At 35.3% G+C, this 22634-nt stretch overlaps 1 protein-coding gene across 1 annotated transcript in view; it reads left to right on the forward strand.

Annotated features, from left to right (window-relative positions):
• Window positions 1-22634, forward strand: part of LOC117161503 (metabotropic glycine receptor) — a 157867-nt gene that overhangs the window by 32003 nt on the left and 103230 nt on the right. The window contains exon 2 of the mRNA XM_033343084.2: window positions 10112-10295. Within this exon, the coding sequence (XP_033198975.1) occupies window positions 10112-10295 (184 nt within the window). The remainder of the gene's footprint in view (window positions 1-10111; window positions 10296-22634) is intronic.

The raw sequence follows: 22634 nt of genomic DNA on the forward strand, positions 1-22634 counted from the left end.
ATTATCCAGCTTGAATTGGATCCGTGCTAGAAATACATGTCACCAATCCCAAGTCAGGTGCCTTGGAACACGATAAATGTTTCATCGTTCGCTCGACCGAGAATAAAGCTATTTCGACCGGGATCTTTGTTCCTCTTTCCAATTCTGATCAATAATCTAACGTGATCCTGCTCTAGAAATACATCAGACCACCTCTGTCAAGAATGTCTCTGCAAACATGGCCGTAGGTCCAACAGGGATATACTGGGAATTGTTCACTAGTTCATAGTGATTTTCAGGTTGAAAATGGCTTTGTAATTGAAAGCAGCTGTATTAATACAGACACCCAATTGTATAGTTTTAGTACAGGTACTAAGTCGAGCGTAAACTTCGCTTAGTTCTACTTTCAAATAACTCGAGATTCATCGACTTGACAAATGGAAGCAGATGGAAGAATTTTAATAGGTTCGCAGTGGCGAAGTGATTATATGGTCGAATTTAACCCAGACCCGGTCTAATTTTATTTCCAGCAAGGAAGAAGCAATGGAACAAAATTTTATAGGAAAATTGGAATTTATCCTGTTTCTGTATTTATTTTTATATTCGTTATATACTTTCTGTTGGCGTTAGAACGTTGATTTTAGAATTTCTGCATTCGACGAGTACGTATAATAAAATGTTATTCAACTGCTTGGCTACAATGTATAAATATATACAATTGTTTTTATTAATTTGAACATTTCGCCAAAATTGATTTGACAAAGATTTTTCTCAAATGCCAATCGCAAAGTATTAAGTCCCTAGAATCCAGATAACCTGGCTAACTAACCTAAAAATTGACGTTTCAAACCGATCGAATATTTTCTCCAGCACTCAGCTCTTTTCATCCATAAATGGCCCTTTCAAGTTTGGAATCTGGAGCAGGACGATTATCCCCGGGCACGTTCTCTTTTTAATTAATTCGCATTAACCACGGCCCAGTCTGGTATTTGATAATGAAAGCCACCGTTTCGAAGGCTGGTCGTCGTAAAACGAGCTGCGTATCTCAATCACGTGATCACGAGGGCAAATCCTGTTTAAGCTGGATACAACACCGCCGCTAATATCGTTTCGTTATCGGCTGGAAGTGTCGTAGCCCGACGATATATCCAGATTTCTCCACGATTCAGCCAATATTCACACGACGTTCTATTCCTCTGTTCTCGTACTTTGCAATAAACCTGCTATCCTCTTTCTCTTTCTTTTCCCAGGAATAATCTAACTAGGATACAAAAACCTTATTGGAATCTGTCTGATCTGGACTGAATTCACCTATCGAACGACGAACGGTTATTTATCGTCTACTATGTTAGGAAGAAAGCAGAAGCCATCTTGCTCCCTTCGTCTACATACGCGTCTCTGTAAAGTTAGGTTAGGATCTGAAGGTTTTATCTCGTTTGAAGCTTCAGGTGGCAGGCTTGTATGGGGAATATAGGGAATATCTAGTTCCATTTTTTCATATAATATAGGTGAAATTATGGAGTTAATTAGATCTTATTAGACCGTAGGTGTTTTATTCATAGGTCCATTGTTCCGACCCAAGCAATCTTAATTCTCCTGGTCGAAAACCTATCACCACAGCAATATTAATATTAATGAAACGAAAGGAAATAGGAACACACGAAATTGAACTAATTTCTAAGAATAAGCTTTGCTAGATTTCCATTGGAAAGGTTCGTTTGTAATCAAATACTCGTTTGGAAATTGTTTCTTAACTCTGTTCCATTTTCACGCTACCATCGCTTCGGACAAAAGGGCGAAAGCTGAATTCACTTAAGAAGTTTCCATTTGGCAACTTTAAAAACCGTTTTCCAATTAAAAGCCTGCGCGAATTCGGCCGGAAGTGAATCAGCATCACTCGGTGGAGCAAAGTCGAGCGCCGTCTCTGTAGCTTTTCTAAGAGCTGCAGCTGCAGCGATCCGCTCGAGGAACGAGTTCGAACGAGGTAAAAAAACAACAACAGCGGCCCGATTGTCCGGCGCTGCGTAAAATCTTAGTGGTTGATAAATAACGAGGCAGGAAAAATACTGCTGGTGTTCCATTCTGTGTCTATTAACGGCGACTTAAATTATTGTGGCATTCCTGTTTTAAAAGACACGGAAAGAGCATCGTAAAAGCAAAGGTACGAAAGAAACGACAGAGGAAGGAACTGGCCCTTTGGGAAATCCTTTGATAACATCTGGGGAAACCCCAGATTATTCTGTGAAATTGCGGCGCGAGATGTGTCTGGTAGACTACTAATTTGTAGGGAATTTATGTAAAGTCTTAAAGTTTAGTATGTTCACTATGATGTGTTTAAAGACGACAATAATATACATATATTATATTGGTTTAATAAAATTAATATAATACCTGAACTTTATTAGTCAAATTGGTCAACTTTGTTTCTTGAGAATTTCTCTATTTCGTTTGTATCAGTCGACGATTAACGTCATATTCTGAACAGGCTTCCATAATTCTGACTTATTCCCATAAAGATACCTAAGAATATTAAGCATGACACCTAAATATGCCAAGTATATTTAGATATATTGCTTAAGTACATTACTGGATTAAAACTTCTAGAATTACGAAACTTTGTTACAAAACCTTCTACATAAATTCTTCATGTAATCTAATCAACAATTCACGGGCTAGGTTAGGTTATCCTAGTATAGGTTAGAATTCGTGCAATATTTACTCGAACCGGCTGTTACGTTACTTTGCGTAACTGGATGATAACTGTCAAAGTGCCGGAGTTAATTAGCACAGGTGAAAATATTAATTACCAACTAAGGCGTGAGGTTATACTGCGATCTATCTAGTGTTCGAGATTAAACCAGCTCAATCTTAAGAACAACGTTAACGTGGGTTTCTTAATTTTGCACCCTATGCCCGTGCCACGGGGTTGGCATTGCTAGCAATTCGCATCTGCGAGATGTTTTCTCCAGTAACTTAATACCATGGTGCCCTCTGAGTATTCCTAAGGGAATTTTTGGGTCAACGTATATTTTCAGTGTTTATAGTTCGTTCCTTTCTCGTAGCGATGGTCCAAGGAATTTGCAATTTAATGATAACCACCCGAAGCCACGTTGGATATCGTGTTTTATGAATAAGTGGCTTGTATCAATGTGAACGGTCTGTACAAAAGTCTTTGAGTCATTGACAATATGAAATCGCATCTTACTTCAATTCGAAACTATTGACATTCTTTTTCGATTCTATCCGGCGTCTCGTCGAATAGTTTTTCAACAAGTTTCATTCCTCGATGAGATGCGAATTATTTAAAAAGTTTGTCTCGGAAAATGTCGATTCGGAGCAATAGAATCGTCCTTCGAGGAGTATTTCTACATCAAGGACGCGGAAGATCCAATTCTATTTCGCATGACCGTTATTTATTCCGCTTAATCCTAACCTCCATCATCGCGCTTTATACACCCAAGACTGAGGCCTGTTTCACCTACTTCCTCTCGCCAGCTTCTGTCCTCTTTAAATCTTCCCCGCAAGCCGAATCCCAGATTCAGCTGCTGGTTTATTCGCTAGTGAGAGCTAGGAATAGTTCCAAATGAACATGGATGCTCGGAAATATGGTTTCACGGAGATTTAAGACGAAGACGAGATAAGGTCTTGAGAAAAGCATTTTCACACGGATAGAATTGAAAAGTGTGACATTTTGTTCAGTCGAATAATCAGCGCAGGAGTTAGGTTAGGAGTGAGGTTATGCGGTAGGAGGGACTTGCTGAGATATTTCACTTCACGATGTCTCATTGCGTCCTTATAACAGTGGGAAATCTTTCCATAAAATATTCAAAATGGTCACAAGTTGATTGCTTGATAAATTACAGTATATCAGCAGTCACTGTTATTAAGTATATCTAAATTGATCTATATTGTGTCATACCTGTTATCTATACTTGTATTATATATTGTCTATTATCTATAATAGAATCCAATTCTGAAACGTGAATAGTAATTAGCACAATGGTAGCCCTGGTAGCATGATGATGGTAACACTGTTTGTCTTTAAATGTAGCATGTGTATATATGTAGAGAGGATTAGTGTGCTTATGAAACAGAATTAGGTTATTTCTTGCTGGTATAACGGGCTGTCCTTGGTTAATTATCTCGAATTCTTTTTCTGTAGCTGATCTGTTAATTATCAGTTAAGTCAATAAAGCGGATAGTCTATTTCACTGACTATTGATTAAGCTTATACACGTTTGAGGATGCAAATGAATGGGTTTTTTCCTGAAATGTAATTGGGTCATTTCTAGGTTTGGGTTAATTTAATTGAAATTTTGGAAAGTCTCTTGCATTATAATTAATCCGATCCAAATTCATAAGTGGATATCCCGTATGTTTCTCTGTATTATTACACGTTGTGAACAGTTTTGTAAAATCTGTAAATTTGAATTTCCCACGAATGCATAAAAAATGTGTTTCCCCGATCTACCAATTTCTACTACCAGGACTGGCAGCGTATTGTCACTCAATGAAAAAGAAACTCCGAACAAAGCACCGAGGGAATTGCGGTATATATTCAGCTCATCCATAGAAATGAGGCTGTATTCCAGCAACCAGATACATGTAAGTATCTGCAGTAAAGTACATCGGTCATTCTTAAAATCTGTGAATTTTCTAAATATTGCAATATTTGTAAATTTTGTAAATGTCATTAAATTTGTAAACTTTCTAAGTATTGTCAAATTTGTACATAAGGCTGCCCAGCCTAACCGATATCTATCGTCGATAATGGCACAAAACATTGTTAACTAACAAAGGACATGCCGAACAAAGCACGAAGAAAATCGCGTTATCTTCAGTCGATTCGTAGAAACAAAATCGTGTCCCACCAACCGGATGTAAGGTAGCGACAATAAAGCGCAGTGATCGTAGTTAGTCCATGGAGCGAGTATAGGTTAGAATCGCGCGATGTAAAGTTATCGTGGAATAAAGCGGGCTGAACGAATGGAGACAATGCTGTCAGGATTCCAGTGCAAATAACGTTTCTCGCATTCCCCAGGCCGGAAGTAGGGTGAGACCGATAAAGCCCGAGCAATTTCGTCCGGAACGGAAGCTTACGGCAAATAAGAGCGTTATCGATAGACAGAGGAGGAAACGAAAGCGGCTAAGGAAACAACGGCTTCGACGAAACGCTATTTCCGTCATCTGCTCGACCCTTCGCGGTAATTTCCTTCTCTGTTTGTGTTTTTCAACGGACCTTTTACTGGCTATTCTTTTCTCCCTCTCTCTCTCTCTCTCTCACTCTTTCTTTCTCTCACTACCTTATTTCACTTTAACTGCAGTTTGGTATACATGGTGAGTGCATACAAGTATAAAAGAAAGTTTAAAATCAACACAGTATGAATTTTTGTAACGGGTGTCCTATACTAATATCGTAGGATATTGGTAGCGAGCAGAAGGTATTTCATAAAGTAAACAGTACAAAAGACACCATAATTTTACTACACGATTATACTACGGGATAGATGACTGTTACCAACATGGTAAAAAATGTCAAGTCTAGTTAAAAGTAACCAAAATTCATATGCACCGATTTTTAAACTTCTTTCTATCCGTCATTGTCTTCTGTAGCGTACGTTACATTTATTCGTTGATCTTATTAAATATAGAAGCATCTTGTAGAATTATGGTATGCACCTTTATACTTCCTACTTTATAAACTTTCTCTTCTCACTGTACCTTGCCGTGTAAATTATAATTATCCGCTCGTTATTGAGGTTAGGTTGATTTTGAAGAGGAAATTTTAGGTGTTAGGAGTGAAAATTATAGTGTAGTATGGGGTTGGAGAATATTGTGAGGAGACAGTTCTCGGTTTTAGGAGGCGATGAAGCTTTTAGGCAAGGTTAAGTTAGGTTATTTAGAGTAATAGCGCGGGAAGTGGTTTCGTATCGCCGTGCATCGAAAGTACTCTAGGTGAAGTATTTAGGAATTAATAGTCGTCTCGCGGGAAGACAATGATAGTGATCGAGATTAAAAAAAAAAATTGAATTTTGAAGAAAAAAGATTGGGGGAAATAGAAATGAGAAATAAAGAATTTATAGAAATTTATACAAAAGTGAAATATTAATAAATCATAAAAATTTCCATTTTAACCATCAAAACTGAAATATTTAAATATGTGAAATTTGGGTACATAGCTGTTAGCCTTAATTCAATAAAAATTTCTTTTTCTGAATTTGTTAACGTTCTCTCTTTTCCAAATTCTTCTTTATTCTTCATACTTTTTTTAAATTCGTTGAGATTGAAATATGTCAGTAAATCGGAAGATGATCCGTCAGTAGAATTCGCTTGCGACAGCTGTACAAAATATTAGTCGATATAACAGTGGGCCACACTATCTCATGCAACAATAAAACAGTCACCAGATTAAAAAGTTTATGGAAAACAGGGGCAATAAATCAAACTTTATCTTGGCTTGCAACTTTTTTGATACAAATTTCCCATTTCCCGCGAAGGCATTCTAAATCTACGATTCCAAACGCTTAACCAATTTAACAATGTATAGCATTACATCGGGGAAAATATGAGATAAAAAAATGCTGTAAAACCAGCAGCACAAATTGATTACTTTTTTCCTGCTTTTCTTTTTAGTTTATAATACCATAAAATATATCAATTGACAAACTCTTCCATTCTTTAAAGATAATATTTCATTATACGAGGCACATTCGATGTAAACCGAACATAACCTTAACTTTACCTGATTTAACTAAAACCTAACCTATACTTGGCGAAACCTTCACCCTTCATGATCGTATAATGTACATTTCATTTAAAGTTCGAATATTATGGAAAGCCTGGGGGATAGAAGATTTTAGTTAAGTATGAGTAAAGGTATTACGATTTCAAAATCGATTTCGCGTGATCGAAGTTCATCGGAGAGTCGAAGAGTGGGGTGGGCCAAGGGGAAATGTTAAACTTCATCCAGAATTCGTAATCTCGAACAAAATTCTTCTGTTGCCTCTTCTGTCGATGAACGAAGTCGAGATACGAGGGGAACCACCACCCCTTTTCCACCCTTCATGCTAGATTTCTTTTAAGAGCCCGAAGCTGTAGCCTGTCGAATCGACGATCAGAAATGTATGGAAGTTGAATTTCTCACCTAACGCGTCTCGTATATTTTGCACGGCTTCCGGATTCGAATATCGCTTCAAATCTTATGATCCAAATGTAAGAAACGGAAAAATCGTCGATACCGTTTCGTTCTTGGAGAATCTCCACGTTCCATGAAAAATGGGATCCCGGGTTTGAGAAGTGCTCACTTATAGAAATCAAAAAGAGAATTCACTTTCCTGCTTTTTATATGTTACAGTTTTTTACAGATTTGTATAAGTGCAAATGATAAATTTTGTTACTTACGTAGATCGTAGATCTCCAAAATTTCAGTCTTCGAGATCTTTTATTTATATATTTAGATTATATGTAGGAATTATTTGTGCAAACTTTCATATAATTATTTATGCAAATTATCGAAACAAATTTTCAGAGAAAATTTCCATTTTGTTAATTAAACTATTAATTACAGAAAGTCAGAAATTCAATGCTTGTATTGAAATGAACATTTAATATTTATATCGTATCATTATCGCCTTTAATATTTCATGTTTCGAATAATTAAAATGAAAATATTATAAAATTACGTAATATAATGTAATACCGAATAAATAAGAAATTTATATTATTATCGTTCTCCTTATGTTTGTATCATTATTAAAATATTCGCATTAAATGCGAATTTATATTTTCTATTTCCGTAAAATAAAATTTTCCATAAAAGATCAATATTCTTGTAATTCTTGTTAACATAACTTTTCCCTTATGTATATGTAATTATAGTAATATGCACGTTACATTATTTAATAAAATACAGTGCAAAAACTACCGCGCGGGACAGGTTGGACGTAACTTTTTATCGAAGATTCCCTATATACGCGAGTTAGTATCCATGAACAGAATGAAAAACGAAATCGACAGGCTGACCATTGTTTCCCAACGAGAGAAGATGCGAGAAAATCTGCTTCGAACTGTTAATTAATTCTTCCGCTATTGATCATGCTCGATAATATCTCGTCATTTTATATCACGCAATCTCCTCAGGTTCACTCGATATTTTCTTCGTTGGCGAATGAAAATCGTGAACGTATAATCTCCCAATAGACACCAGAAACAAAGGGAAACGAAATCGTCAGACGTGCCAGTGAAATGTATTTAGCAAAATACAAATACGAATAACGATACGAAAATATCCGATATGTCCATTGAAAAAACCCCGCTTTGTGTTTTTCATTTGAAAAATCCTCTGTTTGTTGCAGATATATTTGAATAATATGTCGGATCAAAATATAAAATATACTGTGTTTTTGTAAAAATTTCCCTTGTCCATTGCACGATACGATCATTGAAACCGTGAACATTCAGTAAAATTGATATGTTGTTAGAGGTTAATATTTGATAGATCAGCATAGGTTATTCTCTTTTTCTCATTTCAATAAATTATATTAAATTTATTTACGTTAGATGTATCAAACAAGTTCCTTGTTCGATCATACGTAATTATTAGGCTGCGGATTTTTATGCAAATTAATCGAACAAATGGAATTTAAGTAGAAATTTATTTCACCCGTTGAATATTAAAATAAATACTGTACTTTGAATATGTCGTATATTTCTGCATATTTTCCAATTTTTAATCTCCTATAAATGCGTAAAAATCCGCAATCTAATTATAATCTGGCTTAATGTCGACATTAATATTAATATATAATTATACATACTATTGGATTACAGATGACTAAGAATTTCCACATCTGTGCAGCTGTTTTGTTTTGTTACATTCAAACGCTTATGGATCGAATAACGGATGATGTATACACTCAGTTCATGTATTATTTTCCTTATATTATGACCTAACGTTCAATCGGCGCTAGCGTTCCGCGTTCCACAATTTCAATCAGTTCGATTTGGGTAAACATCGGGGACGGTACGAGTGACGTCGGTCGTATCGTTCTGCGTTAGTATTAAGTAATGTGTATAAAAGTTTCGCGATTTAGAAATTTCTCTATTCTTTTCTTCACAGTGTCGATCGAATTAATTAGTTTTAGAATACTTAACTTCTTTGTGCGGTTCTGGTGATAAATTTCGTTAGTGGTAAGTGATAAATTTCAATATATTTAATCTAGAAACGATCTAACCTAAGCTGGTCCATCGAAGTATTGCGAATTTTTATCATAGACATATCGTGTAAGCGTCAGTAGTGAATTTTAATGCTAAACGATGACAATAAAGTTAACCCTTAACCTGTAAATGTGAATATTTGTATATTTCGACCGGGTTAAGAGTTTCTCTCAACGTAACGCGTAGAAAACTTTTCTTCTGTCGTCTAGAAACAGTTATTCGACAAAAGTTTTACGATAACCTTAATTTAGAACGTTTGATAGCGTTATATGAATGTTTTTGGATCTCTTTTAACAAGCACCGCCTGCTGAAAAATGCATAGGTTATAAAAGACTCAGATTCACAGCTTTTTGGTTACCGTCAAAATGTATTATGGTTTAAGGATTAAAAATACGCAGTTTAGTATTCATGAATGTAACCTAGACTATTTTTAATTTAACCCGACTGTTATAATACCCGTTTAAGTATTATAGATTGCCAATATAAGCGTGATACACGCCATATGTCCGTTTTAAACGTCCACGCGTGATTATTTCTATAAATATGAGAAATACGAAACAATGTTTCGGATGAAAGTTGTTCGACGTATGTATGTGTGTTGTATGCAAGACAAAAGGGAACAACGCGATGTTTTCATATTTACGTTTTCTTTGTCTTTCATGCGATATGTTTTACAAGACCAGAGGCAAACTATCTTTCGAACTATTCATTTATCGACTCGAGCGCCTCGATACCTTTTTGCAGAGAATTACAAACTGCGCCATAGAAGCATAGTTTCATTTAGAAAAGTTACACCACTATTGAAGTATCTTATTTATGGTCTATGTTCTATACATGTAATCTTAAATTAATAAAATAAAAATACACTTGCTGTCATGTAAAGTTTATTGAAATCCATTGTTATTTCGTTGTCCAGGTTTCCACACGTATACACTGAACGAAACGACGCATACGGAACGCGAGGAAGACGAAATTCTGACGGTGAAATACGAGGATGGTAGATGGTCGAAACCCTACTACGATTGCGGCGGTGGAAATATTTGGATGTTGACCTACACTGTTCCCTTTTTCGGATACGTCAACGACACCTACTTTTTCAAGTAAGTCGTTTACATTCTATGAATTTCGAAATTGCAGTGGTAAATGCTGCAAATGCCAAAACCGGTGATTTTCAACGTAGACAGGAAACGTGTATATGATTTCTTTAGTTCTAGGCTTATTTCGTTTATCTATGGAATTTTATGGATGTTAGGAAAGGAAGATTTGTTCGATAAATTTCTTAATCGTGTAGACTTTTCTTTTAAATAATTTTTTTTTATTTTAATAAATAATTTTATTTTATAATATTTCTTTTTTACAATTTTCTATGTACAATTTTCTGATCTAATTTCATGTATAATTGTATATTTCATTACGACATTCATCTCTTTCATTGTCCAATTAACCAATTGGTAGTATGTTAATTTACAAGTAGCAATTTTTTTTCTTTTCCTTTTTTCTTTTATTTAATTTGTACTTTACAATTTGTCCAGCTGGACATTCAGTAAATTTGTCTAGCTAAACAGCAATTTGAAACTATTTTTAGTCTGTCCCCTTGCATATTTCCATGTATAATTTTATAATCTTCGTGCATGTATAATATTCTGTTTTATTAATCTATTAACTAATTGGCAAGCAAAAATTTTCTTTAGTCCATCCATTTGCATATTTCCATGTATAATTTCATAATCTATTTTCGCATGTAATTCTATGCTTTGTTTTCATACGTAATTTCATAATTTATTTTCATGTACAATATTCCCTTTCGCTAATCTGTTAACCAAATTGGTAATTTACAAGTTACATTAATTTACAAGTAGCAATTTTAAACTTCTTTTATATATATATATTTAAAATTTAATATAGGAGGTTAAATTATATATATATATATATTATAATTTAATCTCCACGTTTGATCTATTTTCTTGTACATAATGTACATGCAATATTGCGTGAAAGCAAATAGCATAGAACTAACAGAACTAGACGCACATGGTTGGAATAAACAAATAATAGAATATTTACTAAATACGGGATTCAAACAAAACACACAACTGTGTAGAGAAACCTCGATATCGAATAATATAGAAGCTTCACATATGTTATATCTTATATCTATAATATATGTTATGTACTATATCTCGACAAATTTCAGCTTTTTCATTCATCCACACTGTCCCTTTCACGTATATCACCGTGTGCCCTAGGCAATTAATTTCCAACATAATTAGCTACACGAATCATATTTGTTCAAATTGTAATAATATATGTTTCCATTTTAACATAAATATTATTCGATTAGATTTGAAAGTTTTGTAACGTTTTTTTTTTTATTATGTTAATCTATGTGAATTTCTTTTCTATGTTTCGTCGACTATTTTACTTCATCATATTCCACATTCGTGAGAATTTTTAGAATAGTTAGAATTGAAAAAACTTTGTAGTTCAGCTGTTGTACTTTCTTCATTTGTAAATCCGTTTGGTATAATCTATGCATTGTAAAATTATTACGTTGAATAGGAAACTTCTTCAGGCGTTAAATCAGGTTTTACAGGAAGCTTCACGCCAATTTTCCCAAATATCAGTTCACACGAGAAAATCACAGGAATATTCAAATTATAAATTAACACACTCTAACGAGGTTCCATAGTTTCATTGTAAATTCTACATTCTGGTATACACGTTTTATAGTAAATTTCTTCTTTATTAACGCGATTCAGTGGCATTCGATAAGAGGTAAAATTCAAATTCAAATTTCAAAAAAAGGTATTCCGTCGACTTGAATGTCGTGCAAAGTCTCCATATCGTTTCGACACTATCAAATTTCAATACAAACAAATCCTCCAAGCAACTCGGCTCTTGCATTTACTATACAGTGTCAATTACAAAACACGTACTTGGCGAGGATCATCAAAATATTTAAACACTCAACAATTAATCCTTCATTAAATTAATAAAGCGTAATGTTTAGTGGGATCGTCTTCAGCATCAATTGGATATTCAATATATTGCGTTGGCAACTAAGTGATGGCGGATTTTGCCAATGCCACCTATTGACAAAATCAGTAATCACTTCGTTGCCAAACTAATACTACTATTCATGCTGTATACTAATTTTTCGCTTAACGTACGTTTGCAACAAACATGTTACAGCTTTTATACATATTTCCAGACTAGTTTCAAATTTTACTGTTACAACCGCGATACTCGTGTTTCGATGCCGCAAAATATGAGAAAAGTCACACGTAGTGCACGTAATACGTTCGTAGCAATTTTCTGCGCTATGCGTTGAAATATCTTCATCGGCCACTGCATACAACGAAAATACTTTTACTTCGGAACATGTGGCAAAGCTGAGAACAATTTCCTATCGTTTATGGGTCAATCTGTTTAAGCGTGAAAGGTTAGGCGTGAAAGTAATAGCGCATTATTTACCTGTGCTTATCTGTAGGATCAACTAGCTCGATGACATGGCAGGGTCGCGTGAACCAACCGAAATTCTAATCCGCCCAATTGTTTCTAATTTATTGGACGAACGCACGCGAACAACCGTGCGGATCCATGCGACAGCGATTTAATTCGATGTTTCGGCGCTGAAAATTGCAATCGGGTGAAGAAGCAACGACAAACAAGATTTATCCGTTTTAATAACCACGCGAACAGACAGCCATAGGTAATTGAATAGAAACTATGCGCCTCTCCTCTGTCTTCCATCTGAAACTCTTCAAATCGTTTGGATTTTACGTTTGCGCATTTTCATCTGTGCGTTCTGTTCGTTTCTATTTGGGTTGGCATCTAAGTGATTGCGGATTTTGTCATTAGATGGTAATGTAGGTCACATAGTTGCCAACCTAATATCTATCGGCTAATAGAACGATTTGCAAGACAGATTCACGATATTGTTCTCTGGAAATTATTTGATCGCGATGTTTGAGTTATAGGAGCCTAAAAGTAATTATTACAGTATCTCCGCGTGCTGATGCAGTGCCATGTAATAGGATGCAAATGAAGATATAGTATAGTAATATATGAAAACGTAGTACATTTGATACGGTTAAACGTAATGGCGGATTGAAATGCATTCGAATATTTCAAATATTTTAGTGGTTTCGACTACACTGGGATACTAGAATATAGCCAAGTATATTACGTATATTCGATATATACTACATGTTGTATCAAGTATAACAACATTGAATACGCGATAAAGCGTATTGAATGTATTTGATATATCTCTGTGTTCATTACACAGTATGTTAGATTGTATATCAAGTTGCATGGATATATTGGGTTGGCAACTAAGTGATTACGGATTTTGCCACTAGGTGGTATTGACAAAATCCGCAATCACTTAGTTGTCAACCCAGTACAGTCAGCGTGTAATTATATTTCTATGTTTAAGTATATTATTTTATATTAGAACGTATCAAATTAGTATAATGCGTATAATTTACCTCAGCATATTGTAGGTTTAACGTACTTGAAGCATTTAATATTATTGTGACATTCTGAAAATTACATTTGCATGCGTTATACCACATAATATGGTAATGTAACAATAAAATGGTGTAACAAGAGGACAGTGTATATGTGTTGTGTAAAAAATGATTAAAAAACCGAAGTGTGTTGTCGATTATAGTCGATTGATGGGAACTGTGTAGCGAATCGCGATACCAGTGGTAGATTTGAAATTTTTGGTTAATTTGGTATTTCGAAAAATACCACACGCAATATCATTATTAAAAGCTATTAGTATCATACAATTGTATTATATTATTATATTCTGTAATGTTTTGTTTCCAAATTGTAATTAAAAGTGAGCGTGTTAAGAAGTTATAAATACTCTGTTTTGAGGAAGGTTTTTATCTTCGGTAAACACCGTCGCAGCAGCTCGGTTTGCAGTGAAGCGTAAACGTGACCGCTGACGATCTTTCTCGCGCACCGTGCACTGTTTTGACGCGGCGGCTCGTTCGGCGCGAGTGACGCGTCGGACAAGTTGGCCGTAACGAAAGCGTTAAAGAATAATTGTACTGATATGTTGAAACGTACTATTAATATAGAAATATATCGATTTAATCTGTTCATTAAGAAAATAACGAAGTATTTAATACACTTTACTATATTCCAATGTATCAACACGATATTGGAATGGCAACTAAGTGATTGCGGATTTTGCCAATACCACCTAATGACAAAATCCGCAATCACTTAGTTGCCAACCTATTAGTGCTTCACAGTTATATTTTATTTCATTACCACGTATTGAAGAGTGATTATATTAACATGCTGAACCAGGTTCTTGCTATAGAAGTGTATCAATTTGGTATAGTATAATCCAAAAAATTAAATTAAAAACTAGTCGTATATTTTGCAATATTAGTACTTTCTTGCTTATATTTGTGAGCAGCTCGTTAATATAGTGGAAATCCTAACGCAGAAAAAAAAGTAAATTTAATAATAAGAAAGAAAAAGCAAACTAAACGCAGAAAAATATGAAACACGAGCATACTGATTGGGAAAGAGGATGAAAGGATGAGACTGTGTTACGATCGTAGACCCTATCGATTGCTGCAAATGCTCGAGTTCGTAGCACGAGCCCTGATTATGATTATGAACGGCTAAAGTCACGGCAAAATACAACCGGCTATCCGGAGATTTAGCGTTTCTGGGTTTACTGGGATTTCCATCGACGTCACGGCTTTTACTCGCCAACAATGTGTGCCGAATTTCATCGCGCATTTCCACATACGTATACACTGTGTCTGTTCGCCTCTGGCTAACCCCACCATCAATCAATAGAAACACATGGAAGGAATATGCGCGTAGAAAAAGATGATATTCCTTCTCGTTCCACCTGTTCGTCAGATTAAAATTCTACCCTCTCTTTTAATCGATCGAAGTTTGGTGGCTGAGAATGTCAGCGACGATTTTGAAATTTCCTTTGAGCAGATTTTTAAAGATTTAAAATTTTCAAAGATTTTTTATGTACAGAGTGTCCATGAAATCCCTAACCTCCAAATTAAAAAAATTATGAAGGTTTGGATTATATGTATATTTTTTACGTAAATATTTTTGCTGTTCAAATTCATTCCTAGGGGGTTAAAATTGACCCTTACGGATTCGGCAATTTTTATAGCTTGTGACGCGCGATCTGTACGAGACTGAACGAGAATGTTTAGACGAAAGTTACTTGCTTCAATTAGGACTACTATTTGATCACAATCGATCGAAATTTGGCGGCTGAGAATGTCAGTGACGATTTTGAGCGATTTCAAAATTTCCTTTGAGCGGATTTTTAAAGATTTAAAATTTTCAAAGATTTTTTATGTACAGAGTGTCCATGAAATCCCTAACCTCCAAATTAAAAAAATTATGAAGGTTTGGATTATATGTATATTTTTTTACGTAAATATTTTTGCTGTTCAAATTCATTCCTAGGGGGTTAAAATTGACCCTTACGGATTCGACAATTTTTATAGCTTGTGACGCGCGATCTATACGAAACTGAACGAGAATGTTTCGACGAAAGTTACTTGCTTCAATTAGGACTATTATTTGATAAAAAATTTCTGAAACTTTTAGCCAGTTGTAAAATGTAAAATCGGAAAATACCCGGATTTTCACGGGTCAATCTGATCTCTTCAGAGGGAGTTTGGACAGGAAAAAAATGCCCGATACATGCCCACATATCCTCCACGTATCGCCAAAGTTTCCTAATTTTTCGAATTTGCGGGTTGAGGATGTGCCCCTGTCGCTGGTAATTCTGCTACAACAGGCAAAGAGGGAATTGTACGTGAAAAAGCAAATCGAATTATACATTGTAAAATTTCGACAAATATTGTACAAATTCTACGATACAATGAAACGAATTATATTTATTCGATATAAATAATAAATTAAAAACATAAGAATTATAAATGTAGAAGAATAAATAATTTAATAAGAAATTATAATATTGTAAGAATATTATCCACTAATATCCTGATTTGATAATAAAATATTTTATCTCCATACGATATCGATATCAATTTTATGAATATTCTTGCTAGGAAAATTGGTTGAACTTTCCATTGAGCTATAGCCGTTGCTAGATACATTTTAGAACATGGAATGAATTCGATGAACCATCCGGGTAGATGGAACGAACGTAGTCTTGCCAGTTATGAGAAACGGGCAATATTTTCATATTTCACCACACGTCGACCGGCTATTCGACGGCTTTACCAGCTTTCATCCCCCTTCTGAATATAAATAATCTTGCACTCGTGTCAAGATCTGCTCGAATTTTCTAGACTCGAGGGTCCAGGGATTTACGCTGATTGCACACATTTATCTCTACCATTTTCTCCATTCTACCACTTTTTTTTCTCTCTCTCTCTCTTCTTTTTTTATTTATTATCTTTCGTCGTATCATCTGGAAAGTTGTCAATGATAACAATTACGTGTATTCTGTAAATGTATACATATTTAAATAATAGTGTATTTGCACGCTTGATTTCCTACAGTGACCCTAATCAGCGCTACTAATTGGCAAATAATTAGTAAACAATTAGTGAGATAGGTTGACGAATTAGTTATATTGGGGTTGGCAACTAAGTGATTGCGGAGTTTGTCATTAGGTGGTGAAGTGGTATGTATTGTCCGTGATATTTGTATCGCTGGCTGTAGATGTCGCTGATGGGGTACTGCTATTTTTCTTCTAATTTAGATGCGCGGAAGAAAAATCGGAACTACGGTGACCGGGATTCGAACTCGGGTCCCGAAAGTTCGTAACCTAAGGCGCTAACCACTGCGCTGCCGTCGTCCGGTGCTAATTAGTGTCGAGTGGCGGTATTTGTTGTCGAGTGCCGCCACAGTGGTAATGACAAAATCTGCAATCACTTAGTTGCCAACACAATAGTTCTGTATACATTTCTTTTTTTCACAACATGTCTTGTTCGATATTTCGTGATCTTTTTTTGTCACTCGCCGTCTCCTATCAGATTTTCTATCAGATGTCAATCCTGGATAGGATAATTGAAAAGTTCGTCTCGTTTTCACGACCAAATTGCCAGTTGAAGACACGCGTTTCCTATCATAAAATGCTAAAACGAAGAAGTGTCGTAAAACGAAAATTCCGATTGCTTTTTTTTTTTTTTAATAGGAAATTTCTTCATCGGTATTTTTAGAATATGCAATATCGGTAGCTTCGGCGTCCAAAATACCGCGTGTTATAACGAAGTTGTAACGCGTTACGCGAAGTTGCTGTTCTGTCTATTTCTGAATTGTTTGCAGCGTGCGCGCGTAAAAAGTACAGACAGCCAAGAAATTTCTTCGCAGGAAGAAGAGGCGCGAAAAACGTGGCTTACGAGCCTCGGCTCGTGTTTTATTTCCGGGGGATACTGTCACGATACAAATATGTTAAGGCAGGTCTTATTGGGTTGGCAACTAAGTGACTGCGGATTTTTACATTACCACCTAATGACAAAATCCGCAGTCACTTAGTTGCCAAGCCAATATGTAAACCTTGAAATTTATGACTATTTCAGATTTTTCAATAAATTGTTATCACTATATTTCTAACGAAGTTTACTGGACGTTGTAACATTTTTCAAACGAACTTGTGTTCCCGGTATTTTTGTTTTTAACAATACGTTCCGCTCTATAATTTGCACTGAATAAAATACTCGGAATTGCTATGACGTAGGTCAGCCCTGCTGCATCGATCAACCGCACTAAGCAATTGAACTTTTTATTCTCATATCCTGATTATTTCTATTAACCTGCAACGTTCTAAAATAAATATAAATTCCTCCATAGCACCATGTCAACTTTATACTTGTCGTTTACCAAGGGACTTCAATTTGGCTGACATAGCTGGCCAGGACCTACCTTAAGAAGACGTAAGTTTCCAATGAAATCCAATCTTATCTCGTCGATATTTGATCTAATCGAGTTGATCAGCTCGATAATTCGTGCGCAAAGACCCAACTGTCATGCTTCAGTAACTTTACCAACGGCACTTCCCGTTTCGATATTTTATGAGTGGATGATACACGACAGTTTATCTCTGGGAATAGCGCATTAGTCATTGTCAGTGGGGATTATCATCGAAACGCCAGCGCCGATAAAAAGGAAACTTAGTGACGGAACATTAATAAAATCGATTCGTTTCGAGAATTTCAAACCGAGTATTAACATCGTTTCTCCCCTCCCCTGCCCTCCTCCTAGTTTCTTTTTTTTCGCTATAGAATACGAGTACATCGATCGTACGTAATTAATCATCCCGGGGCGAAAAACGAATCGTTATTCTAGAAATTCTGACACGCGAATCGTGTCGTTCGATTGAAATAACCGACGACGCCGATTCTAATGTTGATTTATGACGATTTTTATTAGCATATCAGCTGTCCAACAGTTGTTTTGTCATAGTTCACCGCATAGTTCAACATTTGATTTATCGTTTTGTGTTATACCGTTAAGCGCACGAATGAATAATTCAAATATTTTTTTTTTTTTTTTTTTTGAGCTTTAAGAAGTTCGATCATAAAACGAAATGATTTGCCCGCTCCTCTCTGTGATTACTCTGTGGCTTGCACGTTGCCATTGGAAACGACATTTCGTTTAGCGAGGTTGCAACATAACCTCAAAAATATAATCGATTTATAAACGTCAATAATGGCAAGAGGCAATGTGCATGTCTGACATTGTGTTATTTATGAATTCGAACGATGAAGAAACGCTAAAATAACGCATTCAGATCGATTTGTGTATAGAATATATAATTCATAACCTATATCGTATGCGAAATGTTTACTACAAGTTTATTAAAGGTATCCTTATTCGAAGGAGGAATAATTAGTGTATTAGCGTCAGTATTTTATTATAATTAAATTGCAATTTATAATTTGCGTGAAATACCAAAATTTTCTTAAAAATGGGAGGACGAAATTAGTACTAGTATTTTATTAAACCCATACGTACAATTCAAAATTCATAATCTACATCAGATGTATGTCATTAGTGTATTAGTATCAGTGTTTTTTATTTAATGCGATTGAGAATTCATAATCTATGGGAAAAAGCAAATTTTTATTCAAATTAGGAAGATACGTTTGCCTGTAAAACAGCTGATATGAAATTATAGAACAGCATTACGTGTTCAATCGCTACTAATATATTTTCCTTTCTTCTCAATCACACAGTCGTATTTCCTCACATTTTGTATCTGTTTTATTTTCAAACAACATTCCAATAAACCTTAGTTCAGTGAAAAATACAGATCCGTACTAAACTACACGTTTTTTTCGCTATTTTCATAGAAGATACATTATTTCTTGAACATCCTGTAGAAAAACAAATCAAAGTCGATGCGAATTTTGGAAATTCGCTGGGACGGGTAGTTCGCCAGTTTCCTGTGTTTTTTTGCGATCCATTCGTCAACCAAACCGTGAAAGTGGTCTCGTTTTCCGGAAGTCACGTTCCAAGCGGTCGCCCGACGCGAAATCCCCAGATAGAGGGCAGCACGATAGCTATAGAATCGAATTTACCTATGAAACTGAAACTGTGGAACGTGTAATTACGGAGAAACCGTGATGCAGAAAATTGGATCAATAATAATAATAACAATAGTAATGCAACGACGGCAATAACGACAATAATAGTAACAACAATTAGAGCCGGATTTATTAAATTCATTTTGTGCACCACTATTACGTGGTTATTTCTCATTTCATTGTTTGATTAATTTGTATCTCAGCTATTATGATCATCAGTGTCAATGCAAATTTCTATCGAAATTTTGGCTTATTGCATAAACGACTCACAGGGTTATTTGTTCCACTAGTCTTTTGACGATTTTTACAATCGTTTACATGGTAATTAATTAATTTCAAAAAAAAAGAGAAAAATAGTGCGTCGTTAATTATTTTATTTATCGTTTGATTTTTTATCTAGTAACTTTATCATTTCACTGAATTTGCAGCTGTCGATAAAAAGATTTGAAAAAAGCAACGAAACGGGTAACAGTGTACTGTTGTTTGAGAAACATTGATAATGTTACGAAAATGTTTGTGATGAAAAATTATGCGAGAGACATAGCTGTACTTTCTCTTTTTAATAGAAGAATAATCATAGTCATTCGTTTAGAAAATTACAAGAATTATAACAATCGGTTTCTTTGTTCTTCGAATGGAAATAATTTACAGATTCAACGTGTTTCTAACTCTGAAATGAACTTACTTGGCATATTTTTCTATACAAGTAAAAGCCATGAATTTTCTTTATTTTTACATGAAAATAATTAATTGGTCTGCTTTAATTGCTGTTAAGAAAAAACATGTCCGTTTGTTAGTTCGTGGAAAATTTATTTAAATGGTCGCATCGTTGGTGAAAAATAGTTATTTTCGTATTTCATGCGGCTTGATTTGAAGTCTAGTGGAAGACGTCGCATTGTGGTTAAAATTCCAGCGACGTTCGCGCTATCTGGCGTCAGGAAATCCATTTCCGGTCTTCAAAGGAGCAGGGAAAGATTAAAAGTCAATTGTGATTTCTTCTTCTCAGGGAATTCTTTTACGGACAGTGAAACGAAGCTGAAACGACGTTGAAAATTCATGAATCAGAAATTATACTTTTTATGAAGTCGTGTTTTCTTCAGATCCAGAAAAATGATCTAATTACTTCTTTTCACGGACCAATTCAATCTGCAATTTCCTTATCGTTTCGCAGCTTTGTCTTCTTCAAATTGGGAAATTAACTGGAAAATTGGAAGATTTCAACTTTTTTTTAAATTTAGTTGAAAATATCAAAATGGTTGAGAATCTTTCAATTTTTAAGATTGCACAATTCCAAATTTCCGAAATTTTGCAATTTCAAGTATTTCAAACTCAAACGGTTCGTACCTTCTCGCAACTTTTCGATTGCACGGAATTTAGAAATTACATAATTCGGGGAACTCGCCTCTCACAGATCTCGAGTCTTCGAAGCTACAAAATGTTAATCTTCCAACAGTTGGAAAATTCCCACCATATTTTGCAAATCCGAGAAACTAAAAATTCCAAAATTCCCCGGGAGCCTGATATGTCGAAAAATCCCCAGAAACGTAACGTTACAAAATTTCCCAGCAACCGTGTCTCGCAAAGTCTAGTAACTTGAAGCTCATTTCTCACGTTTTACCGAACAGTCATAAATCGCTGTGAGAAGAAATTGCCAAAGGAGCAAAAGGCCATGAATCAAGCGAAACGTCGAATAATTTCGGTAGGACAAATCTGCATTGTAGATCGGCTGTTTAATAATTCGAGGCAAGTGTTTGGTAATAAGGTTTGGCTGGTGTTGGGAATGGCGCTACATTCATGACGGTGCAAGGCTGTAGCCCCAGGGGATCCCCCGTGAGCCGTGGCCCGTGGAATGTGGCTAAACACGTCTTGGCTCACGGCCAATCTCGTTTCATCCCCTGCAGCTGTCGCTGCCACTTATCATTTCTTATCTTCGCCAGGTCAAAAGTCACTCGGTACAATGAGATCTTGAAGTTGAAACGCATTTTCACACGATTTAAGAATGATCTACCCTACTGTTTAAAGGTCACACTATATTTGAAATTAGGCAGTCACGAAAACTACCGTAACACGATTTTCCTACCGATTCGAAGAATTACGAGGTTAGAAATTTTCGAATTTATGGAATTTCGAATGGATTAAATTAGAAAAGTAGTCGATAGGATTTGACTGTTTTAATTTAGTGTTATTCCAATCTATTTCTGCATTGTACAAATTTGTCTTTTTAAATCGCAAGGTTTTAACATCGACGATCTACAGTTGCGAAACTTTAGGTTTGCGAATGTTTAAGATTGTACGACTTGAAATGAATAATAATTCAAAAAGTTTGTTAATATATTTAAATTGAAACTATGTGTTATATATTTTATTGTAATTTATTTGGTTGATCGATTCGGTAGATATAAAGAAATTTATCTAAAATTTTTCTGTGGTATACGGAAGGGCTTCCTAAGCTTTCCTTTGTGATCATAGTACATCGGCGTTTTTCGCGGTGGGTCGATTATGGTCCTTTTGCTCCGGCGCCCCCGCCGTTCTCCGTTCTCGTTTTCTTCGACATTAGAAAATTCGTCATCAGAACATTCTTTATCGTTAGAATCCACTTCGTCGTTAGAATCCACTTCGTCAACTGAACATTCCTTGTCGTTAACACACTCTTCGTCATTATCACATTTCTTATCGTCAGCACATTCTTCGAACACTTCGTTCTTGTTATCCGCCATCGTAGCTGTAATAATTTGTATTGTAAATATTTCTTTGTCATGTACAGATATAATAAATTTGAAAAAAAAAAATGAAAGAAAAAGGAAAAGGCTGAATGTTTCAAAGTGAATTACATATTCACAGTTATATTTTTCTTGCTTGCAAGTG

Source organism: Bombus vancouverensis, chromosome 16 (genome assembly GCF_051014615.1).
Source record: "Bombus vancouverensis nearcticus chromosome 16, iyBomVanc1_principal, whole genome shotgun sequence".
Classification (NCBI taxonomy): domain Eukaryota; kingdom Metazoa; phylum Arthropoda; class Insecta; order Hymenoptera; family Apidae; genus Bombus; species Bombus vancouverensis.